Source organism: Pinus tabuliformis, chromosome J, assembly GCF_031772625.1.
Source record: "Pinus tabuliformis cultivar Carrire ecotype Pingquan chromosome J, CPIR1, whole genome shotgun sequence".
Lineage (NCBI taxonomy): Eukaryota > Viridiplantae > Streptophyta > Pinopsida > Pinales > Pinaceae > Pinus > Pinus tabuliformis.
This window is the reverse complement of record NC_142295.1, coordinates 156037246-156060232: the sequence shown is the minus strand read 5'-3', so window position 1 is coordinate 156060232 and position 22987 is coordinate 156037246. Positions and strand designations below refer to the sequence as shown.

The 22987-nt window shown below is 36.7% G+C and overlaps 1 protein-coding gene across 3 annotated transcripts in view; it reads left to right on the top strand.

The window, feature by feature from the left end:
* The window catches only part of LOC149226102 (uncharacterized), an 87872-nt gene that overhangs the window by 4296 nt on the left and 60589 nt on the right, over positions 1-22987 (top strand). For all 3 annotated transcript variants that reach the window (XM_089377411.1, XM_089377409.1, XM_089377410.1), the window contains exon 2: positions 22767-22896. In XM_089377411.1, coding sequence (XP_089233537.1) covers positions 22767-22896 — 130 coding nt within the window. The remainder of the gene's footprint in view (positions 1-22766; positions 22897-22987) is intronic.

Sequence of the window (22987 nt, the reverse complement as noted above, 5' to 3'; positions counted from 1 at the left end):
TCACTCAAACAAAATCTTGACTTGACATGTTACATTTTTTCTATCTTATTTTAATGCTTAGAGGGTTATATTGATGACAAAGATCCCAATATAGACAATGATTTCATACTTGGATGCAGCTCATTCTTCAAATGAGGATGAGGAAGATGATGATTCCGATGATGACATTGACAATTAGCACTTGTAGGTTGTAGATGTAGTATCATACTATCGTGTTATTTTGTACTATAAAGGCCTTTTAGAGCTTGCTTCTTGATGTTTTTTGGTTCAACGATGTTTTGCACTAAGTGCAATTTTGGTTATATGCACTATTGCTATATAAATGAGAACTTTTGCATATTTGTGTATAAATGGTTTGGATCAAGGTTACTTGGGAGTGAGAGCTGGAGCGACATTTTCAGAAGCTTCCAGTTTGGGAGCAATTCAGGGAGTGATTTTTTATATAATATATATTATTTTATATTTTGATGAATATATGTCAACTAAAGCATGTAGAATGATGAATTAGATATAAAAAACATAAAAAAACATATATTGAACCATATAACAACAATCATCTAAAAGTTATAATCTTCATCAACCATGTCCACAAGTTAGTAACATAGTAACATACAACATATTGAGTGTCATGATTCATCAATCTTAAAGTTTCAAGCTTTAAAAATTCAATATATAACATTTATCATCATTGATTACCAAAGTTGTACTTGTAAGCTAAGTGTAACCATTACAAAAAATAATATCTAACATGAAATGAAATGTTATAAAATGAAATGAAATGAAACGACTTTCAACTTTCACAAAGCATCATATTGATAATTCATTACCAATGAGTTATAATTGCCAACATCAAACTTAAATTGTCATATATTGTTTACAAAAAATATCATAATAAATATGAAAGAGTCAACAATTATAAAAACTACTAGAAACTAGAAAAGACAAGTAAATCTTTTATCTATTGCTAATGCTTGGGCCTCTTGCTGCCATGAAAAATGTCTAATTTTTTAGTCTTGTTGGAAAATCAGGATCTTTGTCATTAATATCACCCTCTAAGCATTAATATCCAGAGGTATCTTTGTCATTATTTTTGGATCTGTATAGGGAACCAATTGATGGAAAATCAACTTCTTGGAAACCTTCTGCTTCTATGGATATTCAAAGTAAACCCACGTTTAAGCTATTAAGATGGTTCACTTAATGAAGAGATGTTAGATGCATGGATCCTGAGTTTATAGGACTAATTTCAAGCTCAAAAGAATATTGTTGATAATCAAAGAATCATGATTATTCAACTTCATATGGGGGATCAAGTTCTCACCTGGTTGCACTCCCACATCCATACACTTACAACCTTCAATCAATCGGCTATTATCTTTTGGTTTGATTTCAAATTTTCAATAACGAAGAGGTTCTATCCTCTTGTCTATATACAAGATGTGTTGACATGTTGCTTCCTCCTTCAACAATCTTCTGGTCAGATAGTTCAATCAGTACATTGACAATTTCAACAAGTTGTCCATGCAGCTGGAGGTGCAAGATGATGATAAATTCATCTGTATTAAGTTCTTTGATGGACTACTTTTCACCTAAGTCACATGACACGAGGACATGAGACACGGAGGACACGTAAATATGAGTATTCAATACGAAACGCAGCGACCTGGAAACAGGACACGGGGGACACGTTTTATATATATTTAATAAAAATATATATATATACCGAAAAATAGTTTTTTATCCATATTAAATTGCAGGTTGCAACTTATCTAATCAAATTAAAATATAATTACTTCTCAAAGTTCATAGTTCACTTTAAAAAAATAAATAAAATCAAAATTTACTATTAGAAATTAGAATGTGATATGCTTGGTCTTGATTCTTGAATATTCAATGTTCATTGTTCATGTACAACTTACAAGCACATAAGAAAATAACTAAAGTTTAATCCTATTGATTTCCTCTGCCCCTCTTGCGAGAAAATGCCACAGCTTTCCCTTTCCCTCTAGGTGTAGATGCTGATGCTGGTGGAGTTGGCAATGGAGTTTGCTATGCTCTAGAAGCTGAAGAACTAGAAGTAGGAGCTATAGGAGGTAGACCACGTCCTCTATTGGTGGCAGGGGTAGCTCGGGCAGGTGGTGTCACCTGGAAACATTACAATCTCCCAATCCTGAAAAACTGATAGGTCTGCTGCATTTTGAATGAAATCTAAAATTCTATTTTCTCCATATGAAATCTAATGAGGCCGAAACCACTCTCAAACATCCTGAGTCATTTCATGGTAATGTTAAAAATTTAAGTAAACGGATGAAAATGAAGATTAAGGAGAATGTCAATGAAGATTAAGGAGAATGTCACTTTTACTTTAAGAATTTAACATTACCATGAATAGCATATCAATACTAGGGCCTAGACTTGATCATTAAGCTGCCCCACTCAAAAATTATTTGTTTCTTTCAAAAAAAATTGCAGCTTATGCAGGCAACGTTTTCTATCAACGGAATACGCGTTTTCCAGATGCAGGACACGACGAAAACCGGCGAATACGTTTTACATTTTACAGGACACGATGAAAAACGTTTTCGACACGTTTTAGGGCCGTTTTCGTGTCCGACACGTAAAATACGGGACACGGGACCTTGGAGGACGTGTCCTGTGACTTAGCTTTTCACATATTTGCAGGAATCAGAGTTACTCTAGATTACTTCTCTTGAGCAAGATTTCCAGCTCTCACTGAAGGTAGAGCCCAAGCTGCAGAAAGCACCTTCTAAGCAGATTCTCCTCTTGACAGTTTCACTAAAGAAACATTTTTTTCCAAAGTCAATTTCTTTTTCAACTCTCTTTTCTCAACCTTCAATTGAAGGAAGAGCTACAATTCAACTCTAACATCTTCCCAAGGTAATGGGTAGAAAGGAGTACTGCCTATATTATAAGAGGCATGGCATTCCATTGATGAGTGTTACAAACCACAGGCTAAGAAGGCTGAATCTCTAACCTTAAAATGACAAGGGGTAGGTAGTTAGGTTGATATCTGTAACCCTAAATCTTCTTCTAAACCCAATATAGTTCATATGGCCAATAACTACTCTGTCAACAATAAAAAATCTCTCTTTAACCAAAATTGTTATATCATGATTGAGTTGGCTAAGATGATTATAGACAATGGCAGTGAAAAAAACCTTTTATCTCATCATCTAGTTGAAGAAATTCAATGCCCTACTTTGGCACATCCAAATCCTTGTGATATTGGATGGCTCAACGAAACAAGACACTACCTCTGTGTGACTCAAATGTTCTGTTACTTTTGCTGTTGAGCCATCAATGCATTGTGTGGATAGTGACTCGACACCAACTGGTTGTTGTGACCTACTTCTTGGTAATCTTACTAGTATTCTAAGAACACATTTTGTTATGGTTTTCAAAAGATTGATAAGATATATAATGATAGATGACAGCATATGGAAATTGACTTCTTTGGTTAGTTCCAATTCGTCTACTAATTTAGAGCTTTCAGAAAGAACCATTGTTAAGCAGGTTAAGTCTATGGTGCTTTGTGGCTTGAAAAGTGAAAGAAGACAATATCCTCAATCTTCCTATTGCTATGAAACCCCTCCTAGATGCACATGTAGATGGTTTTTTAAGAATCTAAGGGGCTTCTGCTTGCATTTTATCATTCTATTTTGTTCCATGATCTACCCAATTAACTTTTTTATAAGGCTATTGTTATTGGGAGTGCAACACTGACAAGCAGATTGTGCAGTTACTTGAAGAAGGTAAGATTTCCTCAACATTTCTCCTGTGTTTATTATACCCAAGAAGGAATAGGGTGAATGGTGGTTGTGCATAGACTACAGGGCACCGAATATGGTAACAATGAATAATTGTTTTCCTCTTCACATAATCAAACACCCACTACATCAAACTTAGGGCGGTTGCTTCATTAGAAAGATTGACTTGGCATTGGACTATCATTGGATTCATGTTTAACCTCAAGACACTTGGAAGACTGCCTTCAAACCTAGGTTTGGGCTTTTTAAGTGGTTGGTGATGTCTTTTGGGTGTACCAACACTTAATGCTAATTTTCAGAGCATTATCATTGATATTTTTAGGACTCATTTGGGTAACTTTGTGGCAATCTATCCAGTTGACATTTTGATTTCCAACAAAACTTGGGAAGACCATATGTGACATGTACAGGTAATGTTGGATTTTGCTCTGTCAAAACAAGCTGCAAGCTAAGATGAAGGAATTCTTCTGTGGCCAAACTTTGTAAAGTATGTAGGCTTCATCATAAATGAGCATGGCGTTCATGTAAATCTAGGTAAAATTAAGGTGCTCAGTGATTGGCCATGTCCTACTACATTTGCACAGTTGAAGAGCTTCCTGGGTGGTAAAAATTTCTACAGGCAGTTAACCCACCGTTTCTCTCATATACCGTGCCCTCTACATCGGCATACTAAGAAGAATTTCACATAGGCACCCTGATATGAAACTGTCTTTTAGAAGTCCGATACTCTTCAGTGCCAATTTTGGTTGTTCTTGACCTGCAAAAGCTTTTTGATTTAGAGACAGAAACTTCACAGTATACCGTAGGTGCATATCGTATGCAGGGAAGACATCCTATAGCTTATTGTTCATAAAATTGTGTCACAATCTAGACTGAATCACAACACTGTTGACTAAGAGTTTTATGCGTCGGATCAGTATTTAAAACATTACCGACATTACTTGCTTGGAAAGGAGACTATCTTGCATTATATTATTGTGGTTCCTTGTAATTCTCAAAACTGGAATGGTTCCAAGGTAACTAGAGAATGTAAAGTCACTGCGTACAGCGTTTTTGCACTTCAGATTATTGCTTGTTAACCACAAGGGGGAGTCCCTTTGCAACCTGCAAGCAAACTGTGAACCTTAAGATCAATGAATTCTGTCAACTGCGATAAATGCTTGCTGTAATTTAAAATATTAGACCTGTAATCTGCATTAAAACACATTAAACGGCAAGCCAAAATGCAGATTTACACCTAAGGATGATTTCTGCCTTGGGAAACCTGTAAATCCATTGTTAGAACATGAAAAGCCGCCCTTAAAAATGTAGATCTGTGCCTAGAAATACAAAACCCAGCAAGTTAAAATATCAAAATTAAGTGCCTTTAATCCTATGGGTGATGGAGTTTAGAAAATTGACTACCAGGGAATGGTTCCTGATGTTAACCAATTCGACAGATTAAAGCAAAGTAAGAAACACAATAAACACATGAGATATAGCTTCCAAATAGATGTTACCTTTATTTGCAAAGTTGTAACCACAAAGTTTAGGGGAATGTTAGCTTCAACTACTGGAACTTCAGGGGGATGTCCAATCGCTTCTGAAGTACCTTTTTAACACTATGTTCAAGGATGAATTCATGTGAACAAAGTCTCATTGAAAACTATGAACTCTCACACTCAAAAGAGTGGTGTGAAGACAAGAGACTAAAAAATAGTCACTACTTAACAATAAGATCTAACCTTTCTTAATGATACCCCTTCAACCTAGTGTTCCGCGGAGATGTGTCCTTGGGGCGGGGGACATTCTCCCCATGTTTCCAATGCTTTGGGGGCTGGGGGACATTTGGGAAACATTTCCCCATGCCCCCCCACAGAAACACATGGAGAAACCTTTCATAGTGTGGGGGATTCATTTTCCCCAAAAGGGGGGGGGGTGGTGTTCTGGGTGTCCACTCCTCGAAGGGGGACCGTTGGGCACCCCCACCCCCTTGTTTTCTTGTCCAACACACCCTTTAAGATAGAACACTGATAAGGGATAGAGATTTGAGGAGTTTGTGACCTTGGTAATTAATAGTAATGTTAAATTCTTAATGTAAAGTGGCTTTCACCTTTATCTTACCTATTCACATTCCCCTTTATCTTACCTAAGTGGCATTCTCCTTTAGCTTACCTTTTCGCATTGTCCTTTATCCTACCTTTTCTGTCCTTTGACTTAAATTTTTAACATCACCTTTAATTGTTTCAGGATGTTTGAGAGTGGTTCCAACCTCATTAGACTTCATAGGAGAAGGTAGAATTTCATATTCCATTCAAAATTCAGCAGAATTAATAGTTTTCAAGGTTCTCTCTTGAAGTTTCCCAAAAATCTGGGGGTGTTCTCACATATCCCCATGTTCTTTTTGGTCGAACATTGCTTCAACCTTCACAGAATAGGCATAAGTGTGTACAAAAATATCCCAAGTATCAATAGAAGCAAAAGTGGGTGCATGAGGTAAAGAAAGATAACACTTGGGGAGAATTTACTCCCCAAATTGTGCAGTTTCTTCTTTGATGAGAATAGCCTAGGTAAAATAGGAAAGTGCCACAGATCACCCTCTCCAAATCCATGTGCTCTATCCGTTGATAAAATAGGATCCCATAAGAAGGAAAGTCCACCACTAAAACTCCAATTGTTCCATAAATATTCTCCACAACACGGGTGTGCTCTATCCATAAGAGAAATGATGATGATGAGGATGGTAGTTAACGTCCACTGAGACCAAATTGGTCTATTGGACCTACAATTTTCTTAGTTTTTAATTCTCTGGCTCCTCGTCTTTCTTGAAATAAAAGGCTTCAAAGTTTCAAATTAGGAAACCACCAAGAACCCCATCCTTAAGCCATGTGCTACTCTGAGGATGAAAATAACACATGTATTTGCCGATCTGAGCGACAACGACTCAGATCGGGGGCTGTCACCCTGATCCCCAATCTCTCCGTTTAAATTGTCTCCCTACAACAGACTAAGGGGGGTGGACCCTACGGAAATGGAATGAAGGAGGACTAGTTGGGAACCAACCAGTCCGGGAGACACAGTTGAGCGACCAAATACTTGTTTAGATCTAGCAAGACTTAAATGATTCGATTTATACAATTGATACCAGTGCCTTGTGGAGTCAACTATCTTGCTAAGAAATTTAGGACCAAGTACATGATGGACAACTGCTGCTAAGGAAAATGTTATTATGATGAAAAGAGATGCAAGATGCGATTAACAAAGGGATGAGTGAGTAGTCTTGAGGTAAGATCATTTAAGACTCAAGTACTTAGTATTGATTAACTTTATGACAAGAGTACTTAATGAAATGAAGAGACAATCTTATACAAGACAAAGTGCCAAATATCTCAAGTGCCAATAAGATACACAAGATATATGCTTTTAAAGAAAGATCACTAATATGCGAAAATATTATAATAACCACAAACCAATAATGATATTAATGTCAAGAAAGAGAACTAGGGCATTTATCCAATTTATGCTTTAATGACAATTACTTGAAAATTCCAAAACTACTTAAGAGTTATTCAAATAGCCCAAGTTTTCTATTAGATCCAAATCGAATGCAAGCCTTTTCAATGATACTTAGCTCAATAGATTTCATAATATTTACCATTCACCAAATAAGAAAAGCTTTGGGCAATTTAAAATATTAGACTTATTTGTTCCAAGTGTGTGAAATGAATTTCCTTTAGGCAATGAACTTGTGTGTATGTGATTCAGAAACTCATAAAATATGAGTTTAAACTTGGATTTTATTGCTAATAATTATACCAAAAGTTTGTTGACCTGAACTTATGCAAACAGTCATCCAAAAGCACTCATTTTCAAAGATTAGATTTAGGACAACAACGAATTCTCTAATGACGAGTAAAATTAAAATGCCAAACTAAGCCAAACATGTCAAACAAATTCTGAATTGTGTTATGAACTCAAATCACTTTAAATTTCAGAATTTAATCTATGGCAACCAATATGTTTCAGTGATAAAAAAGAGTAGCAAAAAAGACTTTATGACCACAGGGAAATGCTTGCTGCAATCAAGAAGATCACTCTTCTAGATTTTTATGATAGTTACTTCCACAACGATATTAAAACTCCTAACTTTCAGAGAATTGTTTTTTAGGACAACAGTGAATAGTTTAGGACAACATCAAACAAATGTTATGACAACAACAATATGACAATGAAAACAGTAAGCTATTCATGCTATGTTTATACCAAAAAATTACTAAAAATTTTCCCAACTTGTCCACATGAATTATCAAAAGATTTCAGCGTATTATGATGTGATTTCCATAATTATATCTGATCTGATATACTTGTTACAGTACGCAATTAAAATATAAAATAGGCGTAATGATGGGTTCCCGCTCAAAAAATTAATTCATTAATGTATTAGACAATTTAGGAACTGATTTTAGGCTAACCCACATGAAATTTTGCCACCATTAGAAAGGCATATGATTGTTGTAGCAAACAGTGAGGAAAAAAAGGGTATTGAGATCAAACCCTTAGGCCCTAGGCTTTGAAGATCACTTGCCCATGTTGCCAAAAAAATTCCAATACCTGAAACACAATTTTTTACCAAAATTTCTGCAAAAAATCACCAATGATCAGCTTTATAAAATTAAATATTCAGATCAGAAATGGAGCAAGGGGAATCTAGGGCAAATCAGGGCTAGCACTAGGTCCAATAGGGCTAGAGTTGAGCTAGAAGAAGGCAGATCTGGGCTTAGGAGCCTCAAAACTTGAAACTCTTTTTGTGAAAAAATTATTTTGCTTAAGATATTCAAATTTGTTGCAAAATCTCTAATGGTTGGCTTTGCAAAAATATTTGGGACAAGATCTTGCCTTCCGCGGCCTAGATCTATTTCAAAACCCCCAGATCTCCTTGAAAAAATCTCAGGTTTGAAAATTTCCTTGGATGATTTCTTATATCTATTCATGTAAACAATCTTTGAGCCCAGATTTTGTCCCCCCAAGGTCTAGATCTGACTTAGTTCTGAAGATTTCCTTGGCTGATTTCTCAGATCTATTCCTGCACAAGTGAAAAGGGAAAACCCAATACCCAATATGTACAAAACTAGAGAAAATCCAAAAAACCCAAGTGTTAAAATTCAAAATTATGTTATAAATTTTCAGATCTACACAAGTAAATAACAGATCTATACAAATAATTTACAGATCTATACAAATAAATTACAGATCTATCAGATCTGAGGAGTATGAATCCAACTCTGTTCCCAGATCTGATAATCTAAGGCTCTTAATAGCCAGATCTGTCAAATTTTCTGCAAAAAATTAGATTTTTAAAATTTTGAAAGAAAGTGTTAACTCAAAACCCTCTGTGTATCACCAACAAAATCTTATGATAAGCCTGAAGCTAATTTAGCTGGGCTCTTCAGAAAACATAGATCGGGAGTTCACTGGTTCAACTTAAAACTTCCCCTAACACCTGAGGATCTAAAATCAAGATTTCCCTGCAAAACTCAATCCAGCAATAAAAAATAGAGCGAAAAAATAATAATAAAATTCAGACAAATAGAGATACATGCTATTACGTTCAAAATTTAAATTATTTTTCAAACCTCAGTGACTGAGCAAGATACCTGTACTCAAATCACTCTTCAAAAACTATCATCAATGGCTTTAGAAAAATTCATGAATGAAAAGAAAACATCTTATAATATTCCCATGAAGAGTAACACTAGTAAAATTTAACCCCAAAGTCTTTCTTTATTATCCAAAAAAAGATTAGACCAGAGCTTCTTGCTAAGCACACGATCAAAAGATCGGATCAATCCACTGACAAATGACTTCCTATTTAAAGATAAATCCTCCAACGGCTAGTTCGAGTGATTCTCCTCAAAGCAATATCGATTGTTGATGAAGATTAAAATTTCTTTTCATATCATTCGTCGAAATATTTAATTTTTGAGGAAATTCGAATTTTTCAATTAAATGCATTTTAATTAACTCAAAAATATTTTTTTGAGTTAATTTCCCAAAAAAGTTGACTTTGACTTAACCCCCAGGGATCAAAGGTTTAAAATTTGGCAAAATAATTAATTTACCTTAGTTCTGGGACCTTTTAAAATTTATTTTTTTAGGACAGACGAATTTTGTCTTTGGAGAATTTAAACTCACCTAAAACCTAGAATTAATTAAATTTTAGGCTTAGGATTTAAATTAATTTTTTGGCCAGAAAATTTAATTAATTAACCTATGAGGGGATAAATTATTTTTCCAACCCTCAAGACACTTTACATCATGATTTTCAAATTTTTTACATCTTAAGGGGGCAAACCCATTTGTAACAGACCCTCATGGACCACCCATTTTTGCGACACAAATATAATCCAACAGACCAAACAATTTGTAATAAAATAACCTAATCAAATAGTTAGGATTATTCCCAAATCATTTTTACATAGGCTCAATCTAGAACACTAGGACTCGCCTAAGAGCTTAGCGACAAAATCCATTCCAGCTTTGGGGTAAGATTGGAGGAAAATTCTGCTGACCATCCGAGAATGGATCGGTGAGACAAAAAACCTCATAGAATGGAGATCGTCACTAGAAAAATAGGTTTACTTAGGTCGTTACATACATGACATGGATCTGTTGAGATTTTTTACATTATACACACGCAGAAAGGGTTTACATAACATCTTGGAAGTCAAGCTGATGATGATAGTTGGATGATACAGACACATCGATCAAGTGCTATCCCTTTTGCGAAAAAAGGAGGTGTACTGCTATGGGTAGTTGACACGTAGTGGTCAACATCTGGCTCTACTTGGGGACACGCTGCTGCACCGGAGGAATGTGAGAATTCAGAATCTGCATCCCCTGTAATACACAATATAACATAAGTAGCGTCCATCCAAAAATCATCATATAACATTAAGCACAAGAAAGATACAAGCTCTTCATTTATTAACTATCCTAATAACATGAAAAGCATCTACTTGCAAACATAAAATACTGAAATAAAAGGGTGTAGGGTTAGGAATACAATACAAAGGATGCCCAATGGCATCATATGCGTTCAATGTAGTGCATGCTGAGCATTTGTTTACTTTCAGGCAAATCTGCTGGTTGTTTCTCGAATGTGACATGTCCAATCCTGCACACGGTAGGACTTTTTCCTATTTGAAAATCAAGTTGCTCGCGGCCATTTGATGCATCAAATCACTTTCTCATTCTCTTTTTCTTGCGCTTTTTCTTTTTGGTACGCTGTATCACTGATGATGTGGAACATTCAGTTTGAAAACTCTCAGATGAAGTATGTAACGTATGCGTGACATGTCTTTCTTCATTCTGCATCTGCTCTGTCAAGAATGATGGATCAGTCTCACGGGTGTCATGAGTTATAAGTTGATCTTTTTTAATTTCTTCTTTGATCATGTCATTCTTAGTTAAATTTTCGTTAATGGAGTTAGCCTCTTTCTTGGGATATTCACAACAAGACGGGACCTGTGATTTCCTCTCTTCCAACCTCTTATGTAATGAACTCATTTCTCTGGCATGTCTTACTATTAACTTCGCTTGATTGAGTTCAGTTTTCACGAATCTTTCTTGCAGAGTGACATGATTAGCTTGCATAGTCTTTATTAGATTCTGAATAATGGACATTTGATTAGAATGATTAACTTCCATTATTTTTAATCTGTTTTCGATGATATCTATTCCCTTTGTATTTATGACACATGGTACCTGCTTTTCCTCTATGGCCAATAATCTATTCTAAAGAGATATTTGACCAATTTCTAGGTCCTTTATAATTTTATCATTCTTTGCTTTCATGCCCATGAAGCAGTTTTGCATATAGTTTATCTATTTCTTAGGATTTGCTTGCATGGTAGCTAACTGATTATTATAATCGAATCCCATGATGGTCATTTTTTCATCCATAGTTGACATTCTGTTCTGAATCGAACTTATTTCTTCTTGATAACTTGCTTCCATGGCAGTCACTTGATTTGAATGATTAAATTCCATGATTGTCATCTTTTCCTCTAGGGCTAATAACTTGCTTTGCATAGAATTAATTTCCCTGGTATGATCAGTTGTTAATCTTGCTTGATTAAGTTCGATATCTTTAACAAGTTGAGCCTAATTAACTTTTGCATTCTTGATTACTTGAGCTTGATTTAACTATATGTCTTTAACCATTTGAATTAACTCCTTGAAATTATTTTCAACTTCTATAGTTTCCTTTACTTCAGTGTTTGATTTGACCTTTTCTTTATCTCCATATCTATCTTCAAAGGCATCAATGATTGATTGTAGAGAATCAAAAGTGTTATCAGGGAACTTAATAAACCAATCTAAAGCATCTCCAGATAAGGTGAGAAGGAAAATCTTTATCTTCAGATCTTCATAATTAGAGTATAGGCGACACTTGCTCATACTGACGCTGACTTTCCAAAGGTGAGTCTCGACAGTAACAACATTGTTACCTTGAAAAGGAGGAAATTCATCGATGGCTTCAACAAAAAAACAAGGACAACCATGAAGAGCTCCCTGAATGTTAGTAAAATCACAAGGAGCAAACAAGTCAAAATCCATGATGACCTGCCTAACAAGAAAAGATGGGTCAAATGGATACCATAAAGAGAGATCCCTGCTCAAGAAAATCAAAACATCTACAAGAAGCGAGCTTCTAACAGAAATTCTTGTAATAAATGGAAGAAGTGGAGTCGCTAATTGAGCATGAATCTCTCACAAAGTTCCAAACGTGAAACCGAAAATTTAGTGGATGGAGGTAGATGGATATTCAGGGAGAGCTCTTTGTCTGGGATTAAATAAATGAATAAGTGGAGTTACCACCCAAACAGGAAACCGACCGGAATGTCTAGGTGCAGAAAGTGAAGATGAAAGGATTAGATGAGAGAAATGACAAGAGTTAGGATGGTGAGAAATGAAGAGATGAAATGACGCCAGAAAAATGAGATGAAATGTCGTAAAGCCAAGGTCCAATAAATTGGTCCTTGGTGGCAATGCCAAGAAGTGTTGGCTTTGTCAGCTCGAATGAGAGATGAGAAATGAGAAGAATGATGAGGAAATGTCGTTGAAACGCCGAGAATAAAATATCCCCAGCAACGACGCTAAAAAATGTTGTGTTGCTTGAGGGGCTAATGAATGACAAAAAAGATTAGATGATTAGAAAAATGTTGTGAGGACCAAGGATAGAAAAACTGTCCCCGACAACGGTGCTAAAAATGTTGTCGTGCAAAATCTCCAGGCCCTGCGATAACGGCTCAGATCGGGCGCTATCGCCTTAATCCCCAATCTCTCCGTTTAAATTGTCTCCCTACAACAGACTAAAGGGGGTAGATCGGGCGGAAATGGAATGAAGGAGGACTAGTTGGGAACTTATGAAACCGGATTCGCTCAAACTAGGTGACGTGTCCGAATCCCACGAATCGGACATGATTCGTTGGAGATTCGAATCCCAAAATGGGACACGACGTGTCCTAACAGGACACGATCGAATCCCGGTCGTGTCCCGTTAGGACACAACGTGTCCCATTTTGGGATTCGAATCCCAAGAAGTGAAAATTTCAGTACTCTATATGCATGGACTCTCAAGTCTAATTAATCTCAGCATTAAGGGTGGTTATGGACACTATTCAAGTTTATGATGCTTGCATTAATAGATTCCTGTGTGGTAAAAGGAATGCTACAGTTCATAGCCTAGATCTTTATTAAATAAGTATACACTTGTGTGAAATCCTACATGTTGTGTCTACATTGCTGAAAGAATGGTGATCATAATCATGGATTAACTTTAGCTATACGTGCCACAAGAATGCATCACAGTCATTGAGTGGCTGATTTTAATTACTATGTCTAATCCTGGGCTGCAAGAGCATAGATGTATATATACCCAACTATTTTATTAACTGTTCTTGAACACCTATTTGAAACCCAAATAATACAAATGATACCATGTGAAGTACGAATAGTTCACCCTGTGTGCAATTCTGGAAATTAATCTCTTGCTGGGCAGAACATCATATGTTACTGTAGTCTCTACAGGTTTAAACATATAAATATTACAGTGCACAGAGATATGAATGTACAGTACGCGCTCTCATAAATATAGTTGTATGTATTTATTATTTTCTATTTCTATTTGCCATTGGCATTGCACTACCTATGTAACACATTTTGATTTGATGACTTAATGAGGAAACTACAATTGTCAGTGTCTTTATCTTTCTATCTTGTAAGTTGTCTTTCATTTATGAACCATGATTTATGTGACATGTATTTGAATTTTGTATGTATTATGCATGCTATAATGTTACTAACTTACTTTGTAAACAGTAAAACTAACATCTAGATGAAGATCTATGTTTGAAATCAATGAATTTGTATCATTAATGAGAATTTGTGTAAGAAATATCTAATTTTTAATATTATATATTTTAAATATATATATATTTTTAATAAATTAATATATAACGAATCCTATGTGTCCTGTTCCGGGGGGTCAATGTGTCCGAATCCAACACTCGAATCCACGTATCCTACGAATCCCGAATCCCCGTGTTGGGTGACTTAGTTGGGAACCAACCAGTCCGGGAGACACAGTTGAGCGACCAAATACTTGTTTAGATCTAGCAAGGCTTAAATGATTCGATCTATACAATTGATACTTGTGCCTTGTGGAGTCAACTATCTTTCTAAGAAATTTAGGACCAAGTACATGATGGACAACCACTATTAAGGAAAATGTTATTATGATGAAAAGAGATGGAAGATGCGATTAACAAAGGGATGAGTGAGTAGTCTTGAGGTAAGATCGTTTAAGACTCAAGTACTTAGTACTGATTAACTTTATGACAAGAGTACTTAATGAAATGAAGAGACAATCTTATACAAAACAAAGTGCCAAATAGCTCAAGTGCCAATAAGATATACAACATATATGCTTTTAAATAAATATCACTAATACGCCAAAAGATTATAATAACCACAAGCCAATAATGATACTAATGTCAAGAAAGAAAACTAGAGCATTTATCCAATTTATGCTTCAATGAAAATTACTTGAAAATTCCAAAACTACTTAAGAGTTATTCAAATAGCCCAAGTTTTCTATTAGATCCAAATCAAATGCAAGCCTTTTCAATGATACTTAGCTCAATAGATTTCAAAATATTTACCATTCACCAAACAAGAAAACTTTTTGGGCAATTTAAAATATTAGACTTATCTGTTCCAAGTGTGTGAAATGAATTTCCTTTAGGGAATGAACTTGTGTGTATGTGATTCATAAACTCAGAAAATATGAGTTTAAACTTGGATTTTATTGCCAATAATTGTACCAAAAATTTGTTGACCTGAACTTATGCAAACAATCATCCAAAAACACTTATTTTCAAAGATTAGATTTAGGACAACAACAAATTCTCTAATGACAGTAGTAAAATTAAAATGCCAAACTAAGCCAAACATGTCAAACAAATTCTGAATTGTGTTATGAACTCAAATCACTTGAAATTTCAGAATTTAATCTATGGCAGCCAATATGTTTCAGTGATAAAAAAGAGCAGCAAAAAAGACTTTATGACAGCAGGGAAATGTTTGCTGCAATCAAGAAGATCACCCTTTTAGATTCTTATGATAGTTACTTCCACAACGATATTAAAACTCCTAACTTTCAGAGAATTGTTTTTTAGGACAACAGTGAATTGTTTAGGACAACAACAAACAAATGTTATGACAACAACAATATGACAATGAAAACAGTAAGCTATCAATGCTATCTTTATACCAAAAATTTACCGAAAATTTTCCAAACTTGCCCACATGAATTATCAAAAGATTTCAACTTGTTATGATGTGATTTCCAAAATTATATCAGATTTGATATATTTATTACAGTCAACAATTAAAATATGAAATAGGCTTAATGATGGATTCCCAACTCAAGAAATTAATTCCTTAATGTATTAGACAACTTAGGAACTGATTTTAGGCTAACCCACATGAAATTTTGCCACCATTAGAAAGGTATATGATTGTTGTAGCAAACAGTGAGGAAAAAGAGGGTTTAGAGATCAAACCCTTAGGCCCTAGGCCTTGAAGATCACTTGCCCAAGTTGCCAAAAAATTCCAATACCTGAAACACAAATTTTTACCAATTTTTCTACAAAAAATCACCAATGATCAGCTTCAGAAAATTAAATATTCAGATCAGAAATGGAGCAAGGGGAATCTAGGGCCAATGAGGGCTAGCACTAGGCCCAATAGGGCTAGAGTTGGGCTAGGAGAAGGCAAATCTGGGCTTAGGAGCCCCAAAACTTGAAACACTTTTTTTGAATTTGTTTTTTTTTTTTTTTTCTGCTTAAGATCTTCAAATTTTTTGCAAAATCTGTAATGGCTGGTTTTGCAAAAATATTTGGGACAAAATCGTGCCCTCTGCGGCTTAGATCTGTTTCAAAACCCCCAAATCTCTTTGAAAAAATCTCAGATTTGAAAATTTCCTTGTATGATTTCTCAGATCTATTCATGCAAACAATCTTTGAGCCCATATCTTGCCCCCCAAGGTCTATATCTGGCTCAGATCTGAAGATTTACTTGGCTGATTTCTTAGTTCTATTCTTGCTCAAGTGAAAAGAGAAAAACGCAATACGTAATATGTACAAAACTAGAGAAAATTCCCAAAACTCAAGTGTTAAAATTCAAAATTATGTTATAAAAGTTCATACCTATACAAGTAAATAACAGATCTATACAAATAATTTACAGATCTATTAGATATGAAGAGTATGAGTCCAACTCCACTCGCAGATCTGATAATCTAAAGCTCTTAATAGCCAGAACTATCAAATTTTCCACAAAAAATTAGATTTTTAAAATTTTAAAAGAAGGTGCTAACTTGAAACCCTCGTGTATCACCAACAAAATCTTATAATAAGCTTGAAGCTAATTTAGCTAGGCTCTTCAGAAAACACAGATCGGGAGTTCGCTGGTTCAACTTAAAACTTCCCCTAACGCCTGAGGATCTAAAATCAAGATTTCCCTGCAAAACTCAATCCGGCCATAAAAAATAGAGCGAGAAAATAATAATAAAATTCAGACAAATAGAGATACCTGCTATTACGTTCAAAATTTAAATTATTTTTCAAACCCCAGTGCCTGAGCAAGATACTTGTACTCAAATCACTCTTCAGAAGCTATCATCAATGGCTTTAGAAAAATTCATGAATGAAAATAAAACATTTTACAGTATTCCCATGAAGAGTAGCACCAACAAAATTTAACCCCAAAGTATTTTTTTATTATCCAGAAAAAGATTACACCAGAGCTTCTTGCTATGCACACGATCAAAAGATCGGATCAATCGACTGACAAATGACTTCCTATTTAAAGATAATCCTCCAACGACTAGTTCGAGTGATTTTCCTCAAAGCAATCTTGACCATTGATGAAGATTTAAATTTCTTTTAATCTCATCCGTCGAAATATTTAATTCTTGAGGAAATTCGAATTTTTCAGTTAAATGCATTTTAATGAACTCAAAAATAATTTTGTTGAGTTAATTTCCCAAAAAAATTGACTTTGACTTAACCCCCAGGGATCAAAGGTTTAAAATTTGGCAAAATAATTAATTTACCTTTGTCCTGGGACCTTTTAAAATTTATTGTTTTAGGATTGACGGATTTTGTCTTTGGAGAATTTAAATTTTTTTTTTTCTCGATAAGACTAATTCTATTAAGCAGTAAAATATTGTACAAGAGAATACATTTCAGAGATGCAGGATACCGGCAACCGGAAATGATAGGACTATCAACCTCGATTCCGGGAAATGAGATAAGCAAACAAGGAGCTACAACTAGTCACTGAAAGCTTAAGAAGCATTGGATGCTACCCTGACAGAGTGGGGGTTTCAACACGAAGCTTTTTCCCTTTCCTATTTTTAACTTCAACCCATCCACTTTGGGGTGTATGGGCAATTACAACTTGCAGATTGGGGTCCTCCCGCGGGGAGCCCTCCTTTTCTGAGTTCGAGGAAGAGGACAAATGGACACGTTTCTGAGCAATGGCTAAATCAGTGGAAGGCGCCAGGCCCTCGGTGGAAGGGGCAACAGAATGAGGGGCCTGTTTCAATTCTTCATCGCTATCTTCTTCTTCGGAACTGGAGGAATCTGAATCCTCGACTGGAGGAGGAGAGCATGGAGCCCATCGTTTGGGCTTGGGCTTGGAGACGTTAGCCTTGTTCTTTCTTGCCGGGCGAGAAGGACAAGTATTCTGCAAATGCCCAGATTGCTGGCAATGGCGGCATCGAAAAGCGGTGTTCTCGTAATCCAGCATCTGGGTCCAGACGAAGTCATTTATCTTGAGGTTGATTTGCTCTGGAAGGCCCTTGCTCAGATCTAACTCCACACACACTCTTGCATATGAGTAGAGGCCTTTGGATGTCCTCCAGAAATCTCCATGGATGAAGCTGCCCAATGTGTCTCCTATAGCTTTGAAGACACGAGTATTCCATAGATGGGCAGGTAAGTTTGGAAGCCGGATCCATACCGGTGTCTTGGTAATGACTGCAGTGGCTGGATCAAAGTCTGGAAACCAGGGAGTCAAAAAAAGCCCTGCCGTTCCCAAGAACCAAGGGCCTTCTGCGAAGGCCTTTTCATAGTGCTTAATGTTATCAAAGAGAACAATGAAATAACCTTTCGAGCAAAAGAAGATCTTACAGTGATGTGTCCAGTTTGCATGGATCCATGCATAGAGATCCTGAGATCGAGGCCACAGTCCGTTAAATCTGCAAATGATGGCTCTTTCTGCAAATACTTGATGCTGGGAAGCCAGTTCTTCATGCATGAGTTCAACAGAAGGAACTTCATCAATTTTTTCAACCAAGAAGGCCTTAGATTTAAGGGCTTCCGGGGGTTTGGGGTTCTCCGAATGAACAGCGTCCTTGTATGAGAAAGGCCGGGCAGAGGAAGTTTGCCCTCTTGCACCTCCTCTCAAACGGAAGGTCGCCACCACTGAGCTGTTTCTGGAAATGCAGTAAGCAGAGAGGGGTAGAGGGTTTTCAAGTTGTTTACCTTGAAAGAGAAGTCGCAGCAGGCTGGATGGGATCCCCATTCTGCGCTCTAGATTCAGAATAAGGTCCTGCACCAAGTCTGAAGGGCGAACCCATTGCATGATGGTTCTGCCTGCAGGTTGAGCAATCTGGATCTGAAAGGATTCAGATGAGGGATTTGACCCTATGCAGATCTCTGAATCTGGCCAGTACACAGGTTTTTCTGCCTTCTGGATGATCAGATCTGGCAGATCTTTGTCCGATCTAAGTCTGGGACTGCGATTTGTATGGCAAGTGATTACCTCAGATCCATACATAAACCCTTCTGATGAATCATTTACCGGCTCCCTTTTGCCCCATTCCAAGGACTGCACGGAAGGTATCAAAGCCAGAGCCTTGGCCTTGGGTTCGTTAAGCTTCAGCTGCTGAGGGTGCAGCGATCGATTCCAACGGGGGTAGCGTGTCCGAGCCAGCGCATCAGAGGCCCCGTCATCGGTGGCGGGAGCGAGGTATGCCTCCCCTTTTACTCCTCGCAAACCCCAGTCGGTCTCATAGCAAGCCTGGGGAGCCTCCTCGGCTGCAACGAATGTGCCAGGCCACACTCGTGATGTCCTCCATGGCGCTCTGATCCCCCCTACGCAGCTCCTCCTGTGCCGCTTCCTTTTACTGCTGAGACGGGTTTCATTGAGGGCTCGGGTGTCGATCACGAGACCTCCAAACCCTCCTCTCGCTCTCCGAACGCTCTTCGCAGCCATCGCTCCTCCTGTTTTTTCCACCGGTTCTAAAACCTTGGAGAATTTAAATTCACCTAGGACCTAGAATTAATTAAATTTCAGGCTTAGGATTTATATTAATTTTTTGGTTAGAAAATTTAATTAATTAACCTATGAGGGGATAAATTATTTTTCCAACCCTCAAGACACTTTACATCATGATTTTCAAATTTTTTACATCTTAAAGGGTAAAACCCATTTGTAACAGACCATCATGGACCACCCATTTCTGCGACACAAATATAATCTAGCAGACCAAACAATTTGTAATAAAATAACCTAACCAAATAGTCGGGTTTATTCCCAAATCACTTTTACATAGACTTGATCTAGAACACTAGGACTCGCCTAAGAGCCTAACGACAAAATCCATTCCAGCTTTGGGGTAAGACTGGAGGAAAACTCTGCCGACCGTTCGAGAATGGATCGGCGAGGCAAAAAAACCTCCCAAAATGGAGATCGTCACTAGAAAAATAGGTTTACCTGGGTCATTACATACATGACACGGATCCGTTGAGATTATTTACATTATACACATGCAGAAAGGGTTTACATAACATCTTGGAAGTCAAACTGATGATGATAGCTGGACAGCACGGACACATCGATCAAGTGCTATCCCTTTTGCGAAAAAAGGAGGTGTACTGCTATGGGTCGTTGACACGTAGTGGTCAACAGGACCCTGAGAACACTTCAGGGTGGCAGGGTTGTGGTAGGGCAAGTTGGAGCTCGTAGGGTGTTGAAGCATTCTTTCAGTTGGAGCTGATAAATCTAGAGTGTTGCAGCATCCATTCTGTTAGACTTGATAAATCCAGGGTGTTGGAGCATCCTTCTGGTTGGAGTTGGTAAAACCAGGGTGTTGTGGCATCCTTTCAGTTGGAGCTGATAAATCAGGGGGTTGGAGCCTTCTTCCAGTTGTTGCTGGAGAATCTCGAAAGTTGGAACATCTTGTTGATGTAATTTGTAAGACTTATATTAAAAATGTTTGGTGTTTTTTCTCTCGAAAGGGTTTCCACCTAAAAATCTCTTGCATATTGTCTATATGATGTTATGCATTGTTGAAAGATGTTGTTAACTGTTTAATGTTTAGATGATATGATTAAAATTGTTAAAAGGTGCCCAATATTGATTCACCCCACCGCTCAGTATTGCTGAATATTCCAACACTTTTTATTGTGGGGGGAATGCTGGATAAAATTAGCAAAAAAAATCTTCGAGAGAGTTGGTTATCCCTACACAAATAGTTGGATAGTATAGTATATATTAACAAAAGATTTGAATGATTAAGAGATTATTCAGAATCATATTGACACATGGTGAATCTGTTTTCACCTTTTCTTCTGATGTGTGTGTATATATATATATATATTTTTTTTTTAATTTTTTATTTCAGGATCTTGAATGTCCTAATATACTCCTCAGTGCTTTCAAATTCACCCATCTTGAGAGTGGAAATCCAGTTTCAAGTCTGTCGATCTGAGTAGTGCTCACAGTTCCAAAGAGTTTCTAGAAGATATCCTGGATTTCCTGTCCTCTTTTATTGTTCTTGGTGTGATGAATCAGATCTAGCTCAATATTTAGGGGGATGGACCCAAGGGCTTCATCCCTTTTCAGAAATATGGGGTCATTGTCCATCAATTATTCATGAGGAATCACATCAGGAAGTATTATGTCAACATCTTGAACCCAAAGCACTGACTTCCCATGTAAATTCCTTGGATTTCACACCTACCTATCTACTAGAAATTTTGATTTCCAGTTTGTTTATTGCTTGTATAGTTCTTATGGTGATAGGGGGTATTCACTTATGGTCTTTGTTAATCTTCTTCATAATGCGATTAATAATCAGACTGTACACTTTCATAGAACTGAATTGACAGCAGTGTGTTCTTCTATGGCTTATAATATTGGTCTGAATGCAATCCATTATAATTTCTACTTAAACATATGGAATTAAATTGTCATCCATTTGATTTTAATTATGAGCCGGTGAGGCTTATGGCTCAAACATCAACATCATTCTTACTAGGCACCCATATTTTTGCTGTGGTTTGGGAGGTCCACACCGTTTTCTTCTAAGAAGACCGTGTCACAGTTGTGACCCAGGGCATACTTGAGATGACCTCCCATGAATGATAAAAGATGCAGTATTAGAGGATATATGTTCTAGTGATCTATTTTAAATGAAAATCAAATCTTACTAAGTTTGCCAATTAAGTTTGACTTATCAGGTTCAACTTCGAGTTTTCATGATCATACTTCGTAGGCAACCTAAAAGGGTTATCACTTGTAGCACGTGATAGGAGGTCATATTCTTACATGGCCTTTACTTGAGTCCTCCATTTCCATGCTAATTACTCCCTAGTGCCCTATGAACCTGAGCCATTCAGCTGAGAACATTATCCAGTAGGCACTGGGTATGGATATGTGCATCATTGACTTAGTGGTTGAATAGGGCTTGCTTCCCCTTTCTTGGTTCCAGACACACTTATATCCAGATATTGTTTCTTCACTGGCTCTCTTTTACTCTCTTGGCTTTTACCTTCTCTGATAACCTACTCTTACTTTCATGTTATGTTGTTTCATTTCCTGTTGTTGTGTTGTTGTTTTAAGGGGCCTTTTGCTACCATCCTCTTTTTGTATGGGCTTCTTATGATTGTTGTAATCTCGAGTCCCTTTGACCTGGTTTGGTCTTTAATGGACATTAGTATAAAGTTATTTTTTTCTCTACCATTGATGTATCATGTATGATTATCTGCATTCCATTATATGTGAACTCTTTTGTGACTTTTTCTCACCATGAACTTGGTGTCAACACTCTCAGTTATCTCGTCTTATTTTTGTGTAAGAGGATCCCTATTTGATTTATTTCATTTCCATCTTATGTTATTTCACTTGATTCCACCACCATTGATAACTTAGTGCACCCCATTCAAAATGTGTGAACTTTCTCCAATTTTGTAGTTTGGGGATACTAGACTAGAAAATCCATATAAAGTTAATTGATTCAAAAACTTTTCTGCTTTTGCAATGCCAATTGTAATCTTGTGCAGTGCATTCTTGTATGCCTTCTCTTGAAGTTGATTTTTATGGCACAAAAGTGATATGTGAATCAATTTTCAAATGACTCAGGGCATAGCTTGTCTGGCTGGACTTCTTCTTGGTGTCACACCTGCCATTTTTATCGCGGCTATTTTGGGGGCTACAATGCTGTGGATATATGGAAGCTTTTGGATAACAGGAGCATTGATTATAATAGGAGGTAGTACAAATGTCCCTACATGCCTGGTTAAATGAGGACCCCTGGTGTAGGCACACTTCATATAAGAATTTTTTGATTTGAAGAACTATCG